Here is a 20,062-nt window from a genome sequence, read left to right on the forward strand (position 1 = left end):
CAGTAAAAACATTTCATAGCTATTAAGACAGTCTGGCTGGCAGACAGCATCCCAAGATGCTATAAACCTTGCATCAAAAATCGGCACAGCTTTGTCATCTTAACACTGTAACTAAGTGAAATGCCACATACTTGAAGCCATGGGGTGACTTAGGCTGTAATAAAATATTCCAAATTATTCTAGAAGCACTTGCCGCGTCTTTTGCCAACCCACACCCACTGAGTGACTTATTTTCCTCTTAACATTACCCTACTCTCTAACCTCAGCTCTGAAGTATTATTTGGGTGTGGCTTAGAACAAGAAAAAGTTAATTCCAAGAACAGGAAAAGAAAACAAAGATTCAAAATAAAACGTGTTTACTCTCTTCTTCCTTTCCCTTATCCCACCGTACAAATTCCACAGCATTCTTCTGAGATCTCCAATGCTTGTGTTAGATCGTCTGAGATCTCTTCCGAGATCTTATTTCACTTGTGAAATGCTGCCACTATTTTATGTTTGCAAACACTACATTTGCATCCAGCACAGTGAAGCCCCAGTTCATGCTCAAGACTCTTAAGTGCAGGACAATACAGTAATTTCTCTTTTTAAGGACAAAACATGCAAGACTAAAGCATTATCCATTGCCACTACAGGACAAGCTTTCTCACTTGACGTTGTAGAACACACTGTGCATCTTTTGAATCTCTAAATTAAAGATCACATATTCAAGCACCTTGGCAATACTCTTCCCATCAGAGCACGGGCCGAAGCAATCAAGCTTCAAGCAAGTATTGGGCCTTTAACTTTTTGCCTATCTGGGCTGAAGAACAGGGCTTCCCACAGTAATGCATGTGTCATCAGCGTTTCACCCTGCCTTCAATGCTTCATGGAAGTATTATAATAGAACCATAGGCAAAACAAAAAAAAAGTCATAGAATCACAGACTGGTTTGGGTTGGAAGGGACCTTAAAGCTCATCCAGTTCCAACCCCCTGCCATGGGCAGGGACACCTTCCACTAGACCAGGTTGCTCCAAGCCCCTGTGTCCAGCCTGGCCTTGAACACTGCCAGGGATGGGGCAGCCACAGCTTCTCTGGGCACCCTGTGCCAGCGCCTCAGCACCCTCACAGGGAAGAATTTCTTCATTATATTTAACCTTAATGTACCCTCTTTAAATTGAAAGTCATCCAAAACTTCTCAGCACTTTCACTTTTTGGAAGCGCAGCCTATTGCAGAAAGATCCTCTAACAGACAACCAACTTCCCATTTTTCTTTTTCCATTTGCTTTTCTCCAAGCAACACGTCTCCAACAACCCGCCACTTCACCTGGCCCAAGCTACGCTATAGGAGAGGCTTCTCCTCCGAGGCCCTCCCGAACAGGTACAGCTCGGTGGAATTAAGAGGGGCAGCCGCTGCCAGCGGCACGTCTCCGGGGATCCGGAGACCTGCGAAGTGATGGTCCTACCCGCGCTCCCTGTCCGACCCGGGACAGCATGGAAACGGCCAGGAGCGACAGCACTTGGCCACCAGACCCGCGATGGCTCCCGGAGCAGAAGGCGACTTCTCGGAGCGCTGCGGGATGGACCCACGGTCTCACACCAGGGACAACCACGGGAACGAACCCCGCAGGGGGAGAGGCGGGATAGCTTCATCATCGCTCCACACACACACCTCGCTCCTCGAACCCCTCCTGCTGCCGAACAGCGCCCACAGGGCTCGCCGTTCCTCCGCTCCGCATCACCAACATGTATATATTCGCTTTAAGACCAGCGGCACTGCGACCTGCAGCGGGAGAGGGACTGGCGCCCGCGGGCCCCGCGTCCCGGCTCACCCTTGGTGGCTCTCTTGGCCTCCTTGTAGCGCGACCACAGGTAGTTCTTCATGTCAGGCGGCGGCTGCGGCCGCTGCTGCGGGGCCACAGTGCAGAAGGCAGCGGCCCCCGCGGCGGGCAGGGCCCGGCACCGCCGCCCGCCCGGCGCCGCTCGCCCGGCCGCCAGCAGGGACCGCGCCACTGCCGCCGCTGCCATCCTCTGCTCCGCTCCGCTCAGCTCACCCCGCTCCGCCGCCGCCGCCGGCTGAAGTCACTTCCTCGGACTCCGCCCCGGGGCCACGCCGAGGCGGGAGGCGGGGCCCTGCCCGGCGGCGGCAGGTAGCGCAGTCCCGCCGCCCGCAGGAGGGCCGAGACCGGGCCGGCCCGGCGGGGGGGGGGGAGTGGCCACCCTGCAGCCCTCGCCGCTTGGTGCCTCGCTTCCATGGGGGCCCGGGGCGAACGGCCGGCTACAGCGGGAAGCGGCTTTCCAAAGCGCTGACCCCCGGCGGAGCTAACCCAGGGCTGGGGCCCTGGCCCTCGGGTCTGCCGTCGCGGCGAGGGAAAGCAGCTCTTCCCCCCATCCGTAACCGCCGGCAGCAGTTCGTTAGCAACTGCTGAGGAGTCACACGCAGTTCAAGGTCAAGTTCAAGGGTCCGCACACCTCCCTGCTCCTCGGGGCTCCCGCTGCGCGAGGAGCTGCCTGGGGTTCTTTCATACCACATCAACAGCAAATGTCTACTTTTCCAGCTGCGGTGCACTTGAGAACTATATACACCTGCTTACATCCGTGAACAAAATAAGCTCAAAACATAAGCTGGGTATAAAATATGTAATACAAAGAACACCATGAAATCCACAGAAGCCCTGCTGCTGTTTCGAGGCCCCCGTCTCCCTGTAAAACACTTGCCACTGATAGCTGTACACCCTGGCAGTCTGAGAACTTCAATCAGATCTATCAATATTTGTTTTAGAAAATAATAATAATAAATTAGATGATGCATGGATGAAGAAGAACCAAGTCCAGACCATTTCCACCACAGAAACGTGACTCCACAGTTCTGCTCCACATGCAGAACTCCTGATGTCCTCAGAAACTTTTTTTTACAACAAAAGGAACACACTCTTTTTTTCCAGTACAGTAAACATCAGACAGCTTGTTCATATACCAGGGAGATCCACAGAACCCATTGTCACTTCACTCTCGAAGTTACAAAGTTACTCAGCCATTCCTCCCCATACATCTCTAAAGGAGCAAGCCTCACAAATCTGAAGGATTTCAGACTAAATACTACTCTCAGCAATCTTTTTGTACAAATAATGACACCCATTGTATTTTTACAGGCAAAAGCACAACAAACTGAAAGAAAAACAATCAACCTTTTATTTCAAAGTATCTGTCAGTGGGTAGCTGCATGTTCTGTACTCCTTACTGAGGCCGAGTTCTTGATTGACATTACAATTGTGATTGCCAGAAGTCTGATACCCTGCAGACTACCCAGACTTAGTTACTTGTGGAGACCAGATACAGCTTTCATCAAAGTTCCTACGTTATCACTTACATTACATTGTCATTTCGTTATTGCAGTATGTGATTGTGGTATACATTACTAGGAATCCATCATGATAAATTCTGGGAACAAGGGCAGAACAAGACAGTCAATATTTAGGAAACAGACAAGACAAAAGACAACTCCATAGAGAATTTCTAACCTGGTACGTGCTTCCTCTGATCTTTCTAGTCAGAGATTTTTACAGAATGCTTTTGTTACAACAGCCTGGGGCAGAGGAAATTAAAACTTCTATAAACATTTCAGCATCAGACTTTCCATGTACAGCTAGGAAAAAAGAGAAGAAAGTCATCTACGAAATTAGGAGACTCAGTGAAAAGTCATTCTGAATTCATAGCACAGTTCTAGGGCATTGTAGATTTTCTCATCATCCCAACCCCTAATTAATCAATCACTTTCAACAAAGCAAAAATGCATTAGAACTGGACAGCTTCTTCACTCCAGCCTATGGGCTAATTAATCCCATGAGCAATTCAATTGAAATTAATGGCAAAAGGCACATTGTTCCTCTCCTGAACACAGCCTAGCCTGGTCTCCAAGTCCCAAGACTATAAATATTGTGAACAATAACCACATCACTAGGTGAGGCATTCTCAAGGAAGAGTTACAAGAACTGCTCGGAATAATACAAGAAGGAGCAGTAGCAGAGAAGCCAGGGATTTATGTTCCTCTACCGTGACACCAGCATTAAGGTTAGAAAACTAACCTCTAATAGAAGAGTGGAAAAAGACAATAAAGTGCTCTATAGCACTATCACTCACCCCTTGAAACCCAAAAACTTTGAACTTTCACATTCATTTATTTTTTATACTATCAAACTAGAATGACAGTACTTCTGTTTCTTCTGCAAGCATGTGCAAAACGAAGCCTTGAATGTAGAAACCACTGTGTGGGTAAAACTCCCATTTTTGCTGCAGACAGTTTGCAGTTAACTCCACAGGCAGACAGGACTAACCTAGAAAGAGAGATGTATGCTTGAGTGTCTAGTCCCAGTGCTTTCAGAGATCATTCTCCCTGTGTGTCAGACAACATGCTTTTGTAATGCTAGCATATTCTTGCTGTATGTGATACAAATAAAAAGAAATGTTGTTTCCTATATGCTATTCTGTTAATCAGAGAAGCTTTCAGGAAGTGAGGGGGGATTACTTGTGTACTTACCTGTTAGGCCAGTAGGTTATTCACACAAATCAAAGTGATCCCTAAGTGTCAGCAGCAAAACTAGAGACAGAACTAAAACATGAGGTGGTAGTGTTTAAAAATACGTTGTTAACTCAGCTTCAGACAACTGTCCTTTCCCTTGTCTGCTGGTTTCTGAGTAAGGACTCAAATACTGGAAAATATGTGGTAATGTAAACTGGCATGAAGGAGCACACATGGAAATTCATTTGTCTTTATTTGCAGTCTATAGAAGATAGATGAATATACTAGGAAGAGGAATGTATATTCCTTCTTCCAGAAGTTATATCAGTTCTTATTTAAACAGAATTGTATATACAGAAGTAGAGGAAGTCAACCTACAACTGCACTTAACTTGAAATATAATCCTACAGGCTAATGTAACTTTAAATGCCCTCTCTTAATCAGATCAGTCCAAGTGATCCTAACTGCAAGATGACTAAAAAAGATGTATCCAATACTTTACACAATGCACAAAAGAACCCAGACTTTCCCTCATGTTATTGTCAGAATTGACCACACCTATGACACTTTTCTGGTACAAACTGAAAGGTGTTTAGGTATGGCTGGCAATTAAAAAAGTAAAGCTCACACCCAACATAAAGAGCTTCACAGAATTATCCTTCAAAGAAGAATCTCAGAGGGCTGTCTAACTGCTTGGGTAGAGCAAGAGATAGCATCGACCCAAAACCAAAAAAGCATGCAGTTGTGTTAAGTACATACCACGTACACTGATTTATATCTGGCATCCTACTACTTATTATTCAGGACCTGTGGGATTAACTAGGGTCTGAGTGGGGATAATATACACAATTTCTTTCAAGATAAACAGAATGATTATGAACTAAATGTTTTACTTTTGGCTGAATTTTGTGACCTGGAGTAATTCAGAGAGATGCTACATACTATCCCCAGTTCATAAACACCTGTTGAAGGTTCAGGACATAGATGCCACCTTTGAGGACCTATTAAGTGTTTCACATATACCATGTATGACAAATGAGACCTGTAATTACACCACTATGTAATTTCTTTGCTTTTCATACTTTTGTTCACACATGGGAAACATGCAAGTCTCCCTGCAGCCTGCTCAGCACTGTCAGCTCCTCCTCACATCTGTGATTATTGAGAGCACTCATCACCTCAGAAACCACTTGGCTAATAAAGACACTTCTGCACTTAAGTGACTGTGGGGTGGATTTCTAATCAGCTAGTGTAGTCTTCAAGTAAAGCCTAAGACTGGGCTAACAGATACTACAATTCATTAAAGTCCCATTGAATGAAATTAAAATGCAATGCTAGGAAAGCTGATGATGTCTTACTGGAGCTTCTGTGGTACAGTGTTCCAAACAGAACAGCTTTGTAAGCAATAAAACCATTTGACAGATTGTATCAGACAGCTGTTTATTACAGAGGTGAATGACCTTGGACTGACAGAGAATGGGAGACAGCAACACAGAAGCAGTCCATTGTGAAAGAATCTGAAGTCTTCCTTACTGCCTTAGAAGATTCTGAGGAATGTTACATTCTTCATCTTTAATATATTGCCTGCTTACATGGATTTTCCTAAATGAGTTTGTGAAAATTATTTTGCTTTAAAGGCCACAGAACCATCAGATGCTGGTAACAGTTTTTAATCATCATAGACCTGAGTCCTCTTTGAAACCATACCCTGTTACAGTCCCTTTAGCCAGCCAGTACCTCTTTCTCCAACCAATGTTTCCATATGGAAAATTGTTGCATACATTAGATTCTTACGTGTTTTTCCTAGGGGGGAAGTGGTGTTTAAAAACAAGCGGAACTGTGTTTATATGCAACTATTTGGGAAAAGCATCTTTAACTATTTGGAGAAGAATCTTTTTTCCCGAGATACTTATTTGCTTCCTTTGCTCTGTTGTGGTAACACTAAACACCATTTGAAATGGATTTGCCCCATCCAATGTGGAAAAGTACAAATGTAAGCACACACTACCTATGCATACAAATACATGGTTAAAACAAGAGTAGAAAAGCAAAGCAACTGAAATAGGAAACATTAGTTTCTAATGTTCCTCACAAACTCCAATATAAACCAGAGCTGAATACTTTAAATGTTACACTTCCACAGTGGAGCTGGGTAGGGAAGATACTGCCTATTTGGTTCTGCCTGGTAAGCATTTGTCAGCCATCCCTCCTCCCAAAAAAAAGTGTTTAATCCAGATAAGTTACAGGATTTTCCGGTAACCCAAGTGGCACAATTTACCATCCAGGCATCTTGCCACATGAATTCTGGTATGTTTTTCCAGCCATTACATCAGACATCCTAAAAACTTGCCAAAACTCTAAAAAGCCCTCTTCAAAAAAAACAGATCCAGTAATATCAAGCAAACTTAAACAGGGATGCAAGTTTTGTAACCGCTTTTGCCCAACTTCCTAGCTTTACAGCCTAATCTTGCACTGAAGAGAAGACTAAATAACAATTAAAAAATAAGAACCTTGATTTTTATATTAAATACATTTTTAACTATATATTCACTTCAAAGCAAACTTACAAGAGGAGTTATAAGCCCATCATTCTTCTCTGTTAATGCTATCCTGTGTAGTACATGCTAGCTGTTACGTGACAGGTGAGCACTTAACCAGCACCTGGTCCAAAGGCAAGTCTGAGTCTGCAAGGTAAAAAAATAAGAAACCTTGAATTATTTTATACCAGATCTCAAAATAATAATGCTGGCAAAGCAGACACAGCCAAGCCTGTCTCTACCTAAATACACAGTGGACAGGAAATGCAAATTAAAACAGTACAGAGACAGCCAAACTGGAAGAAAGATGGGTCACATCCTGGACATGTCTGCCTGGCATGGCACTCAACCATTCCCAGTAGCTCTTGCACAAGGTTGTTTAACCCTCAAAAATATTCAAGACAAGTCTACTGGGGCTTGTTCTACCTCATGAAACTACATCTAATTCTGTTTTGCATTGTAAATATAAACACCTGGCCAAAGAAGTATAGATACACCCTTGGTTTGGCCAGGGCAGTCCCAAAATGCATATATCACTCCTATTAGAATCAGGACATGATTTCATCATACCTTACGCTAGGACAGAGGATTTTCTATCCCCACTTTCAGTATGTTCCTGACAATTCATCCCCAACATGGCAGAAGGGGAAAAAAAAAACCCTCTTGAATTCAGCACTTGCACCAGCTCACAACTTAATGCAGGCATTTTTCCCCCCTCCAGCAAGAGTTGCTTGGAGAGACATCTTCCTACCTTTGTCACATAATAATGCCAGGGAGCAACCTCTGGTCAAATGACATATCACAAGGAGCAGGGCCCACATATATCTAGCCCAAAAAAACAGTTACCCTGGTCCCTAGTGCATGGATTGCTTCCAAGTCATGTGAAAACTAACCCAGCTGCAGCAGCCCAGAGTTCCCTTGGGCTAATTTATTCTGCTCCTAGATAATAATTCAAAATATCTGCCTCTGGGCAAAGTAAATTAACCTATAAACAACCTGGTGCTGTCCCACCAAACAGCTTCTGGTCCTGGCAGAAGTACTGGAAAGGTAGCTTGGGCATCTCTATATTATACTAATCTCAATCAGAATAGTTCAAAGAGCAAAGAGTATTTCTGGACTGCATAGACAAGCAGGCATGGGCCAGAGTGTCCTTCAAGTTACACCAAGTTGGCACTGCCCTTTCACTCTCAAAAAGTGACCACCAAGGAGTTCCAAGCACAGGAGCTAGGAAATTCATTCCTTGAGGCATGCCTCACCTTAGAGCTGCAGAAAGAGAAGGTGTCATAGCACTTGCTATCTTGGCTCTCCATCACTAGAACCCCTCCACATGACTGACTCGATTACCAGCATGACATGTCACATCATGTCATGAGACTAAGCAGAACTGGGGTTTTTTTTCCCCTACCATATCCAACCAGAGCTCAGTAAACACTCATCCTATAATCGTATTTTCAGCAAGTTTATGAGCGGGCAAGAAACAAGAAGCTGTAAACTATCAGCCAGCAGGATTCCTGCCCTGTACCTGGGGAATTGGATTGTTTTCACCCACTCAGCTAGGCAAAGATAATGTTGGCAATAAATTTGGAGAGCTTGGCGGAAATGGGGAAGAGCTGTCAATCTTTAAAGAGACTAACAAAACTTGAATAAGGTTTCAAATTCTTAACATACCACAAAACATTATTTCCTTTACAGGCAAATTTAGGTAAGGTGATCATATAATTATACGTCACTTGTTGCTCAGCACTTTATATATAGCCCTGACTTTTTACTATTCTTCAGATGACTTGAAAACTCTGCCAGCTGCCCTTGACCTCCAATTAAAAGATTAATCCTGCCATGCAAAGTGTCACTTGCATAGAAGCAAAAAGGGAAATATCCTTCACTCAAGCCAAAAAACCTACACACACAACAATTATTGAGTTACTAAAACCATTTTTTTTCCTGAACATAAGCAAGAAAAGAGAAATTTTGGCTCTAAATAAAAAAAAAGGATTATTTTTGATGGACAGTTTGTTTGCCTGAATAAATTTAACTGAGCAAATAAAGTTACATTGAAACATGACATGAATACAAGCTTTGTATGAGTATCATAACACAGCCCATTGGGCTGGCTGTGGCTTTGCACAGTGGTACATACCCTCAGGGAGGTTTAGCCAAGTCCCTGTTGAGCAGATACAAACTCTGCAGAGTCTTGCAACTTAGACACAGTCAAGCAGGTTTTCAGAGGGACATTTGCAGCACATAGGACAAGGCCTCCCATTTCCAGCCCCTGTTTAACTTACATGCTGTTAGAGAAATGTACAGGTCTTCTCAGGCTTTATTTTACTTGGAAAAAATTGCACTGGTTTAACTTCATCCAGTTTATTCAGATGCTCTGATTACAGCCCTATAAAATTATTATGTTGGCTTAAGAATGCTTTAGTGCAGTTTACCGTATATCAAGATACCTTTTCTATTCTAAAGCTAAATATGAACTCCTATCAAATTAAGTGCCCACACAGCTTAATTACACTTATGTAACCTTTTCATAGCCTTAGCACAAATGCAAAAGAGAATGCACTCATCATACTGCTGACTTTTCTCTGATCCTTATAACACACACCTCATTTGATTACAGTAACTAGATTTTGTTCTATCCAAATCAAATTAACTGTTTGTAATATCTTCTGCTTAGAAAACTTTTGCCCTAATTTTATTCTAATTTGACTGAAACAAATAACATTAACACGAAGAGGCACTTCAAAGCAACAACAACAAAAGCTCAGTGCTTCAAACTTGATAGTGTGGTATGGCTGCATTCTTTTTATAGGTGCTTGAAGTATGGTTTAGTAACATGGCAGTAAGTTGTTTTATTTTTTAAACATGGTCTCCTACTTTGGCCCAAAATCAGATCATTAACAAATAATGACAGCTGTGTCAACATATATTACTTTAAAAACACAGCCTAAGATAGAACTCTCAATTTTAATTAGTTTAAAACCCCATGCTTTTTGGCATTAAAAAATCTTATATTGCTACAAATGAAAAATAGGCATATACCAATATTAGGAAGAAAAAAACCCCAAACAAACTAAACTTATTCCTCAATACTCAGAAGGTTGTATTACAATTATGATCCCACCATTAAAATATTAAATTCTTGGGATACATATTTAGCTCTGCAGATACTACTTTAGCAGAAGTATGATTCACACTCCCTGAAGACAACAGAAGTCAAGGGCAGCCATGTCTATTCTGCATCCTGTGAAGATCTTTGAAGAATTTAATCAAACAGATCTGACCCTCCACATCTTAGCTACATGAGACCAGCTCCTAAGAGTTAGAAAAATCGTAGAATCATGGTGATTTTTTCTCACAAGTATAGTGCACAAATCTTTCATTTAGCCCATATTTTCTAGAGAGCAATCAGGTATATGTGAATATTTTAATTTACCTTCCTCATAAAACCCACAATCACCTCCCTTCAGCCCACTACTTTCTTTTCTTTCTGGAGATTCTACCCATCTCCTGTAGTTTTTCAAGGTTTCCCTCCTCACAACATTTTACAGCACTAAGACTTGGCAAAACTAGGATGCTATTATTCACTGGTTGAAAGACCATTTCCTCTTTTGGGCCAACATTTGAAAGTAGGAATGTACTTAATGGAATTAAACTTTTTAGTTCATTTCTAGTATAATTTTCTGTTGATAAAGAGGTACTTTTGATAATGTTACCACCTATAATCATAAGAATATGCAAGCATAAATATTAAGTTAGGCGAAGATGGATGCATTATATTCTTATGTTCCTTAAAGGTGATTACCATCTGTCCCCCTGCATGGCCCCCCTTTAATGGAGAAGCCTGTGCATCCTCTTCACAAAATCCATTAAGTTACTTTGCATCACAGTTATACTGCACTTGTAACTAACTTTGGCGTAACTAGACTGTGTCTGGAACTCTCAAAGATTTATGGATATGTCCTGGGTTCAGCTATAGCAGTCATTTTTTCTCCTTCTTAGTAGCTGGTGCAGTGCTGTGTTTTTTAACTTTCAGCCTGGGAACAACGCTGATAACACCGATGTTTTTAGTTGTTGCTAAGTAATGTTTATTCCAACCAAGGACTTTCTCAGTCTCATGCTTTGCCAGGGAGGAGGGGAAGCCGGGCGGAAGCAGAGACAGGACACCTGACCCAAACTGGCCAAAGGGGTATTCCATACCACAGCACGTCATGCCCAGTATATAAACCGGGGGGAGTTACCCGGAAGGGCTAGATCACTGCTCGGGTCGGGCTGGGTATCGGTCGGCGGGTGGTGAGCAATTGTATCCTCTCCCCTTGTTATTTCACTAATCGTTATTATCATTGGTGGTAGCAGTAGTGGTTTTGTGTTATACCTTAGTTGCGGGACTGCTCTTATCTCAACCCGTGGGAGTTACATTCTTCCCATTCTCCTCCCCATCCCTCCGGGAGCGGGGGGAGGAAGAAGGGGGGGGGGGGTGGTGAGCGAGCGGCTGTGTGGTTCTGAGTTACCGGCTGGGCTCAAACCACGACAGGATATGTTTGACATAGCAGTGTCCTTGAAGCTTTAACTACTCCTCACACAAAGTTATTCACTGAGGTAAGGCTTCACAGGCACAAGTTCAACAAACACAGGATGCAGGAACTGTGTCTTGCCAGGGCATAATGCTAAAATAGTGATATGCAAGTAGCAAGTAGCAAATGGCGTTCAAATAGAGAAGTCAGTGAAAGTAAGTATATGTTTAAAAGTACGACTCCTTCCTCATAGCTCTGTCCATAATGTTACTAAGCAACATGAATTTGCAGTCACTCTATTGCTGCAGTTACAGGGATCTCTCAGATAAATTTGGTACAGCTTCAACCTGCAATCTAAGCTATTTCTGAACCCTATAATCAGTTTTATTGGAAGAAGGCTCAGACTATTTCACTTCACAAAGAGTAAATAGACAGTTAATTTATAGTGGTTTTCATATTCTCTGCAATTTCTAACATGAAATTAAATACGTTTGCCTTTTTTCTCTGTTTTCTGACATACTAAGCAGCAGATGCCCTGACAAGGAAACTCAATATCCTAAAGAACTGAACCATATGTTGTAGAACTTACTGCACAATTGCTGGGTTAACGACAGCAAGTCTCGCAGAAGCACAGTAGAAATACCATCAGAGATGGCAATCACTGGCAAGTCATTCTGTAGTCAGGGAGAACAGTATGATGTCCATATCCATCTGCTGACCAAACATGGCAACTGAGCTATATACTGTAATCGGCACAGAGCAAGAGCACCATAAAGCCAATCAGCCAGTTTATTCTGGGATCTTCTTATTGATAAGAATTGTACACAGAGGAAATATGGCATTACAGCCATCCAGAGCATCACCGTGCATCTGGCAAGCTCATGTTGCATATATTACGTGAATTAAACACTAAAAACATTTTTTATGAGTCCGCCGGGAAACACCATCACTCTTTAAACCGATGATAATTCACCTCACCTAAAGGACCTTACTTTCTAGTCTACCCTTAGTTTCTAGTGTGTACAATTCAAGAATTTCTCATGCAAATCCATTTTTGGCGAATAACTGAAGGTATCTCCATGTCTTTTCTAGATCAACCTTACAAAAAGTGGAAGAGATACAAAACTTCTTGTGCATTTCAGAATTCAGGAAAATTCAGTATCAACATGGTAATACTTACAGAATAGCACAGTAAACTGCAACAGATCTCTATCACTGCAGTGTGACACACGTCTTAGAGTAACAAAATGGTGAAATAAGAACTTGCAGGCTTGATCATGCTCATCTGAAATCAATAGTTTTGCCTAAATTTCAGTGAGAATGGGCAAGTTAACTACTACAGGCAACACTTCCAGAACTGTTAAATGCCTAGCATCTCTCACAATAATAAGGAATTGCTGGGTGCAGACTGAATTTGAAGCTGGTTTAAGATTTGCCTCTCAGGTCCTGTTGAGCACTGATATATTTTGAAAATCTGGATGCCTACTGATAGTTCTAAATTCAGATAATGAGTCCCTTTGAAATTCTACTCCAAGATGTACACCAAAATCTATTACAGCCTATTAATGCACCATTCTTAAAACACGAGTTACTCAGAAAAATCTAAAGCCATAGACTGACACATTCAATCTTAAAAATCTACTGCCAATCCTTATAAAGAGTTCATTAGTTTCATAAGATTGGTAATTTCAGCACATCATCCACTGCATTCTGCTGCTGCTTTAAAACAATGGTATATTTAGCATTGCTTTTAGTAAAAACTCACAGCAAGAAGCATTCACTTCTTTAAAAGCATCTAGGTCTTGTAGCTGGAGAACTGAATCATTTGGTACAAAACTATTACAACAGATTTCAGGATGTCTCTTTTGACTGTTCCTGTCTTTTGGGAGAACACAGAAGATTCATTCTCCCCTCTCCCCCGCAGCTTTAACTGGCGTAACTCAGGCATGACAGCAGTTTATCTTACACAGCATCTTGTCAGATTTTTCTCTCCTAAATTTTATTACTGTGTACTTTTGTCACATAACGATACCTACAGGTGTTTTTGCAACCTGTTACCTGTTGGATACAAGCAGAATAAATGGGGGGGAGAAACATTATTATATAAAATTCTGAAAACTACTTTTTATTCAACCCACAAAATCAATATCATAGCTCTGGATAATAACATAGAGGTATAATGTATTTATTGTAGCATCCATCAGTATCGGATTGCTGACAATTACCTGTGACTCAAAAAACCTCACAGTTTTTCAATCTGTCATAGTAGCTCTAGTACACTATAAAAACCATTTTGCTTTCAGAGTACTGAGAGTTCCAACTGCATGCTAATTTGTTACCTTTCAGGTAGAAATGAATAAAAGATAGTTGACAAAAACAACCCCTTTGTAAATGTTTTTTACAGCTTTTACCAATACATAGCTACAGTCTAAGCAGCATTGCATCCTGTAGCTAGGCTTGCACAGCCAACTCATCACCTAGCTAGGATACTTTCACCCTACTAACACCATTTATCACAGAAGCATAGAATGGTTTGGGTTGAAAGAGACCTTCAAGACCATTCAGTTTCAACCCCCTGCCACGGGCAGGGACACCTTCCACTAGAGCAGGTTGCTCCAAGCCCCGTCCAGCCTGGCCTTGAACACTGCCAGGGATGGGGCAGCCACAGCTTCTCTGGGCGACCTGTGCCAGTGTCTCACCAGCCTCATAGCAAATAATTTCTTCCTAATATCTGATCTGAAGCTACCCTCTTTCAGTTTAAAGTGTCCTGTCACTACATGCCCTTGTAAAAAGTACCTCTATCTTAGGAGATGCACCCTTTCTCCTATTAAATATTCCATCCTACTTCACACAGAATGCGCAATAGAGACAATCCTGAAATCTGCAGAAGGGCTCATGCTGGCAAGGAAACAATTTTTGACAGCCTTGCCACCAAATGAAATACACACTTTTCACAAAGGTGGAAAAAAATAAAAGCTCCTAATACATAAGGATAGCAAGGCAGCTACGGGTGAAACCTTTGTACATCAAGAGATGGAACAGAGCACCAAATGAGGTAGTACTTATGATGATTGAGAAATGCCAGGCTAAAAGCACATCAAAAAAGTAGCTGGGCATGTAATCCTGAGTATTCAAACAATAAATATTCTTACTCACCCTTGTTAAAGCTGTTCCACTTTGCATGCAATAATTAAATCATTTGGCCCAGAAATAGAAAGGATCATCTACGATCATAGAAAAGAGCTGAAAGTAAGTTTTGTGTCTAGTGTAATAGGAGACCAAGAAACCAAATCAAGTGTAGAAGAGTAACACATCCTAGAGAAAAAAAGCTTTGTCCTGATCAATACTTCATTTCTTTTTCATTATGTTATCCTGTAGCTCAGTTACCAAACTGCTCATGCTATGCGGCACGTGACAGTAATGAAAGTAGAGGGGATTATTGAGGTTTCCTGAGTTCATGCCATAGTAGCAGTAAGAAGAGAGAGATTTCATACTTGTCTGCATAGCTAGAACATCTAAAAGCCAGAATATCTCGCTACCCCTAACTCAAAATTGTAAATATCATTTCAGAGTAAAAACCTTAAGAAAACAAAGAGGTTATACATACCTTAAGCAGCCTGCTACCTTCCTTCTCTATAAAATCTTTATCACTGTCATCCACCCAGCCCCTAGCTTCAGCTGCCAGCATTCAAGCTATGCTCTGATATGGTACAGCTGTGTAACCAGGACCAAGGCCCTGTGAGAACAGCTGTGAGAAGCCTTATCTGTGCCTCCACCTGCACACCTCTCACCCTTTGGCTCTTGAGCTGCATTTAAGCTCAGGCCTGTTCCCTAGTCCTCATGTGGCCTGAGTTCTAGGTATACCTGGTTTGGCCAAGGTGACCTCCTGGATAGACTCAGCTCCAACTGGGCAATATGGACTATCCTCATTCAAAGTCTAGTAAGGAAAAAAAAATGTGGTCTCATCCTTAAAATACATTTCACAGTCCCAATATAAGGATCTTCTTTCTTTTTAAATATACTTGGACATACAATTGGTATGCAGGTTTTACACTGATATAAACCTGGATTTCACAACATTAATTACAAAAGAAAATATTTTGTCTTACCCTGAGAAAGCTCAAAGATTTTTTGTAATATTTTATGTATCTATTTTCCAGGTACATTAGGTTTGACTTAACATATAAGAAACAAAAGACAGAGATAAATAAATTATACCCCCAGCTATTGACTGAGATCCTGGCATTCGTTCCTGGACAGTCAACAGGTCTATGGTTCACAGGGTACTGCGGTTTACCTGTGATGATGTCTCTGAATGGAGGAATAAGGACTGTTTCTCCTGGCACAAATGAATGTTTGCAATAGGCCGACGGGTAATGGTTTTAAACTAAAAGAGGGGAGATTCAGGCTGGAAGAAATTCTTTATAAGGAGGGTGTTGAAACACTGGAGCAGGTTGCCCAGAGAGGTGATGGATTTGCCATCCCTGGAGACATTTAAGACCAGGCTGGATGTGGTTCTGAGCAACCTGATCTAGTTGAAGATGTCCCTGGCCATAGCAGGGGGTTAGACTAGATGAGCTTTGAAGGTCCCTTCCAACCCAAACTATTCTGTGATTCTATGAATGTTGCTGAGAGCTTGTCTACTAAGCTCCTCCAGCAGTACTGCAAAGAGCCTCTTTTTGGGACACAAGAAGAGAGAAGTCATGACACATTTTTAAAGGGGTGGCAATCTGTATAACCACCAAAAAAAAAAATATTTTCCCTATTAAAAAGAAAAACTTATTTTAAATACATGCATATATACATAAATATGTGCAAAGAATAGCTGAAATACGTTATAAATGGCTCTTTCCAGTCTTAATGTCTCTTTATGAGGATTAACATATGAAGTCAATGCAAAAAGGAGAATACTATGATGAAATATTTCTTGATAGTAACAGGAACAAATGTAACGCAGGCGCTTGCACATGAAGACCTGGCAGGGGTGATCTCTTGAAAGGACAAGCGCCCCACAGGCCGCCAGGGTGAGCTCTCGCCCAGCAAATCTGGGCCAGAGCGGGTCCTTCCCGCCTCCCGTGCTTTCTGGAAGAGAAGGGGTGGGGGGCTTATTTAAAGCTTATTTAAAGCTTAATGCCCTCTCTTCAAAGCTTTTTGCATCTTGCTGCCTCGGTTCTTGAGCATTATGTGAGTGCCAGTGTGCAGAAATGGTGCTTCCCGATGATATGTTCAGATTTAGGCAGTCAGCTTTGTGGACACGGGCTCTACCCTGAAAACTTTCAATATCTACTTGAGCGATAAGCAAGCTTGCTAAGCTCGCAGGAACAAGCTGGAAGCTATACTGACATGCCTGGGTGACGCTGTGCAAACACTCTACGCTGCTGTCGCTGCTCTGCGCTCCCCGAGTCCAACTTATCCCTGCTGACCTGCACCAATCAAAGACCAACACCACCTTATCAACAGTGCTTCTGCTGCCAGAGGTCCTCAGTCCATCCCCGGGGCAGGGGGAGCAGAAGGGATATTTCTTTACACCACAGGTTTGCTGTGCCCATTTTGCTGCAGATGTCAACATGCTCCTCTTCAGTTAACAGACATGCCCTCTGCACCCAGTTACACATCACAAGGCAGAAGCTGCTGTGAAATCAAAGGCTGCTCATAGCGAATGCCACCGCTTGTGCACGCACTGTGGCCAGCTGTTTCAAGCTAAGACTTTCTTCAGCCATGGAGAATAGTAATTACAGATTAGAAGAAGGCTTAACTATTTTAAGAAGAGTGATATTCCCTATGATATGTTTCTTTTATTCTTAGCCACAGAAATATGTTGCTGCAGGTGCAGATTTCCACTGATACTGAAACTTCCAGAGATTTTAGTATTTGAAGAGTCAAGGAGGGTTTTACAATGATCAAAACATGGTTATTTTATCCATACAAAGATTCTCCTAGTTACAATTCTTCATCTTAACAGATTTTGCCCTTTACGCTAGGCTCCTTAAAACCCATTCCCATCTGTCAATTCCTCTATTATGAGAATACAGAGCATTAAACTTCAAGGGACACCACCTTGCAGACTTCAAAAATTCTTGACAAGGGGAAAACCCCCCAGATTACTGATGTTTCTCTAACAGTGCCAGCTGCAGTGCAATCATTGGCCTCAGGAGGAACAAGATAAAGCTGACTAAAAACCCAATAATACCTGAAGAACAAAAGCTTTCCTCAAAACTTAGAGCAGAGCAGAAATAAAAAAGAAAAATACTGGAAGTATGACACTGACGTGGCAAAAGGTACAGATAAGAATTTCTCCTAATGTGATTTTGATGGTGTTCTGAATAACAGTCTGAATGTTGAAAGAAACATTTATACCAAAAGTGCTTGCTGAAGGAACAACTTAGGCTCCAGTCCTGTAGATGTTTAAACACCAGCTCTGACCACGTGTGTAGCGTGCCTTACATCAACGAAACTTTCATCGGCCTCCTAGGATTTGCATATCAGTACAAGAATTATGTCTCCTGCGAGTGTACTGTCTGAAAAGTTAGGCATTTCAGGCCAAGTTCCTACAAGATGCTTTGGACCTCCTGGAAATTCCTGAACGTTACATTCACAGAAAGTTATAACTCACCTATAGTTCCCTCTTCAGACATACTGGTCCAAAATTGCTTTCTCCAAGATGCTTCTGTAGCAGTTACCTAGCCTTGAAACCACCTAAGCTCAGTCAGCATCTCAGTTTTCATTCTAAAGTTTCCCAAGCACTGAAGGTCTCTTTTCTGGTACTGCAAATGCTTATTATGCCAAGTAGTGACAAACCCAGCTCATTCCTGACCTTCGCAAAACAAATTTCCCTCCATTTTTCGTGCTGGAGTAATTTTGGTCCAGAAACAAAGCCCAGAGCATAGTTAATAGATCAAGTTTCAAAATAAAAAAAAGTGGAGACTGCTGCCTTCCTTTAAACATCATCTGATATTCATAGCATTTCTATGCAGTGACTCAGTGATTAAAATATTAATCCAAGCTCAGAGAAACTTCCATTCAATTTGTGCTCTACTTTAGGGTATTTATTCACTCTCGTATCTCTCCCGACCCTGAATGGTGATCAGAAAATGGTGAGGAAAAGGAAGAAAAAGTTGAAAACATCCAGGTAACTTGCAACATCTTTCATTGCAGTTGCTCCACTTTTTGTGATGAATGATGAAGGATTGATTTGACTGAACATGATAGTGCCCAAGGCTCCCTGTAGATCTGATTCTGACTCTGTTCCATATCCACTGCATTCAGGCCCCGAGGCATTCAGTCACTCAAGCTGATGAAGCATGTATAAAACATGGAGTTCCTAAGAATGGCCACCTCAGATCAGCCCATTATCTTGTCTCCAGCAGCAGCCAACAGTGGATGCCCTGGCAAGAACAGAGAACAAGAGAACAAATCAATAAAAGCCCATACTGTTCCTGCCCATGTTACTTAGCTCACTATTAATCTACTGGCTTAACTGGCTCTGGTCTGTGGGGGTGCCAATGCTGTTTCATATGCTTTGTGGGTTTTTTCTCCCTACTGTTTCTCAGGAAATTATAAGTAAAATAGGTAAATAGCACTGATAGTACTGTAACAACTAACAAGCAACATTCCAGTTGAGTGCCATTGTTAAGAGTAATGTGTTCACTGATAAGTAAGTTCTGGTAGCTGCAGAATACTTCTCATGCTCAGAGGTTACCAAAGGATGGTGGGTGGGTGTGTATATATAAATATATCTTTATGAATGACACTTAATACCATGTCATATTACAGACACTGTATTATGATTGTTACAATTGCACCAAAGCACCTTGCTTCTGCCTAAAGGATTTCACCCAGCTAGTGATCAGAGGAGAAGTCCCACTACCATAATCTCCAGATAGCAACAGGATAAACTTGCCTGTTGCTCCAATCTTGAATTAAAAAACCAATGCAATAGCAATCCATCTCAGCAGGAAGTACCTGTCTGTGCACGTGGACATTTTCATAGTCCCTCTTATCTTGTAGTCAGTCCTGTTTGACCTCATAAAATCTTTCCTTCTGCTCCACATCTGTCATATGTATTGCTTGTTTTAGTTGAGGTCAAAAAGTCCAGGAGGGATTCAGAGGAGAGGGAGCTGGAAAGTAGGCTCATGCCTAACCTGATCCAGGACTCCTACACCCTACTGCAGCCCAGCAAGCAGCAACTTAGACAGCAGCCCACCGCCACTGTCCATTGCCAGAGTTCAAGGAAGATGCTGCTTCTCTAAAAACTGTTCCTGTTGCAAATGATGCTCCAGTTACACAGAATGCAGAGAAGTAGTTCTTCATATTTCCGATGCACTACCACGTAAGACGGGACTCAATGTGGTGAAAATCACTTACACTTCTTTACCAAAAACAGCATGACAGCAAGTGGCTATTTAGCAGTGACATAAATTACAGCATTTTTGTTATCCCTAAACAAAAAGGGAACTTGTATTAGTTACAGATTTCAATGTAACTGTGTATTAAAAGAGGTGATAGTCTGACAATGCAA

At 42.0% G+C, this 20,062-nt stretch overlaps 1 protein-coding gene across 3 annotated transcripts in view; it reads right to left on the reverse strand.

Moving 5' to 3' along the window:
- Positions 1-18,441, reverse strand: part of NT5DC3 (5'-nucleotidase domain containing 3) — a 38,129-nt gene extending 19,688 nt beyond the window's left edge. Inside the window, exons 1-2 of one of the 3 annotated variants that reach the window (XM_030479132.1) lie at positions 18,158-18,441; positions 7,064-7,180 (exon numbers count right to left, since the gene is read on the reverse strand). Coding sequence is in view for 1 of the 3 variants with exons in the window: in XM_030479130.1 (XP_030334990.1) it covers positions 1,810-2,005 (196 nt within the window). In the remaining 2 variants the exon portion in view is untranslated. Of the gene's footprint in view, positions 1-1,809; positions 2,028-7,063; positions 7,181-16,967; positions 17,765-18,157 lie in introns of those variants that run through there. The other 2 variants (XM_030479131.1, XM_030479130.1) reach the window with 2 other exon arrangements.
- Positions 18,442-20,062: the final 1,621 nt, after the last annotated feature.

Source organism: Strigops habroptila, chromosome 3 (genome assembly GCF_004027225.2).
Source record: "Strigops habroptila isolate Jane chromosome 3, bStrHab1.2.pri, whole genome shotgun sequence".
Classification (NCBI taxonomy): domain Eukaryota; kingdom Metazoa; phylum Chordata; class Aves; order Psittaciformes; family Psittacidae; genus Strigops; species Strigops habroptila.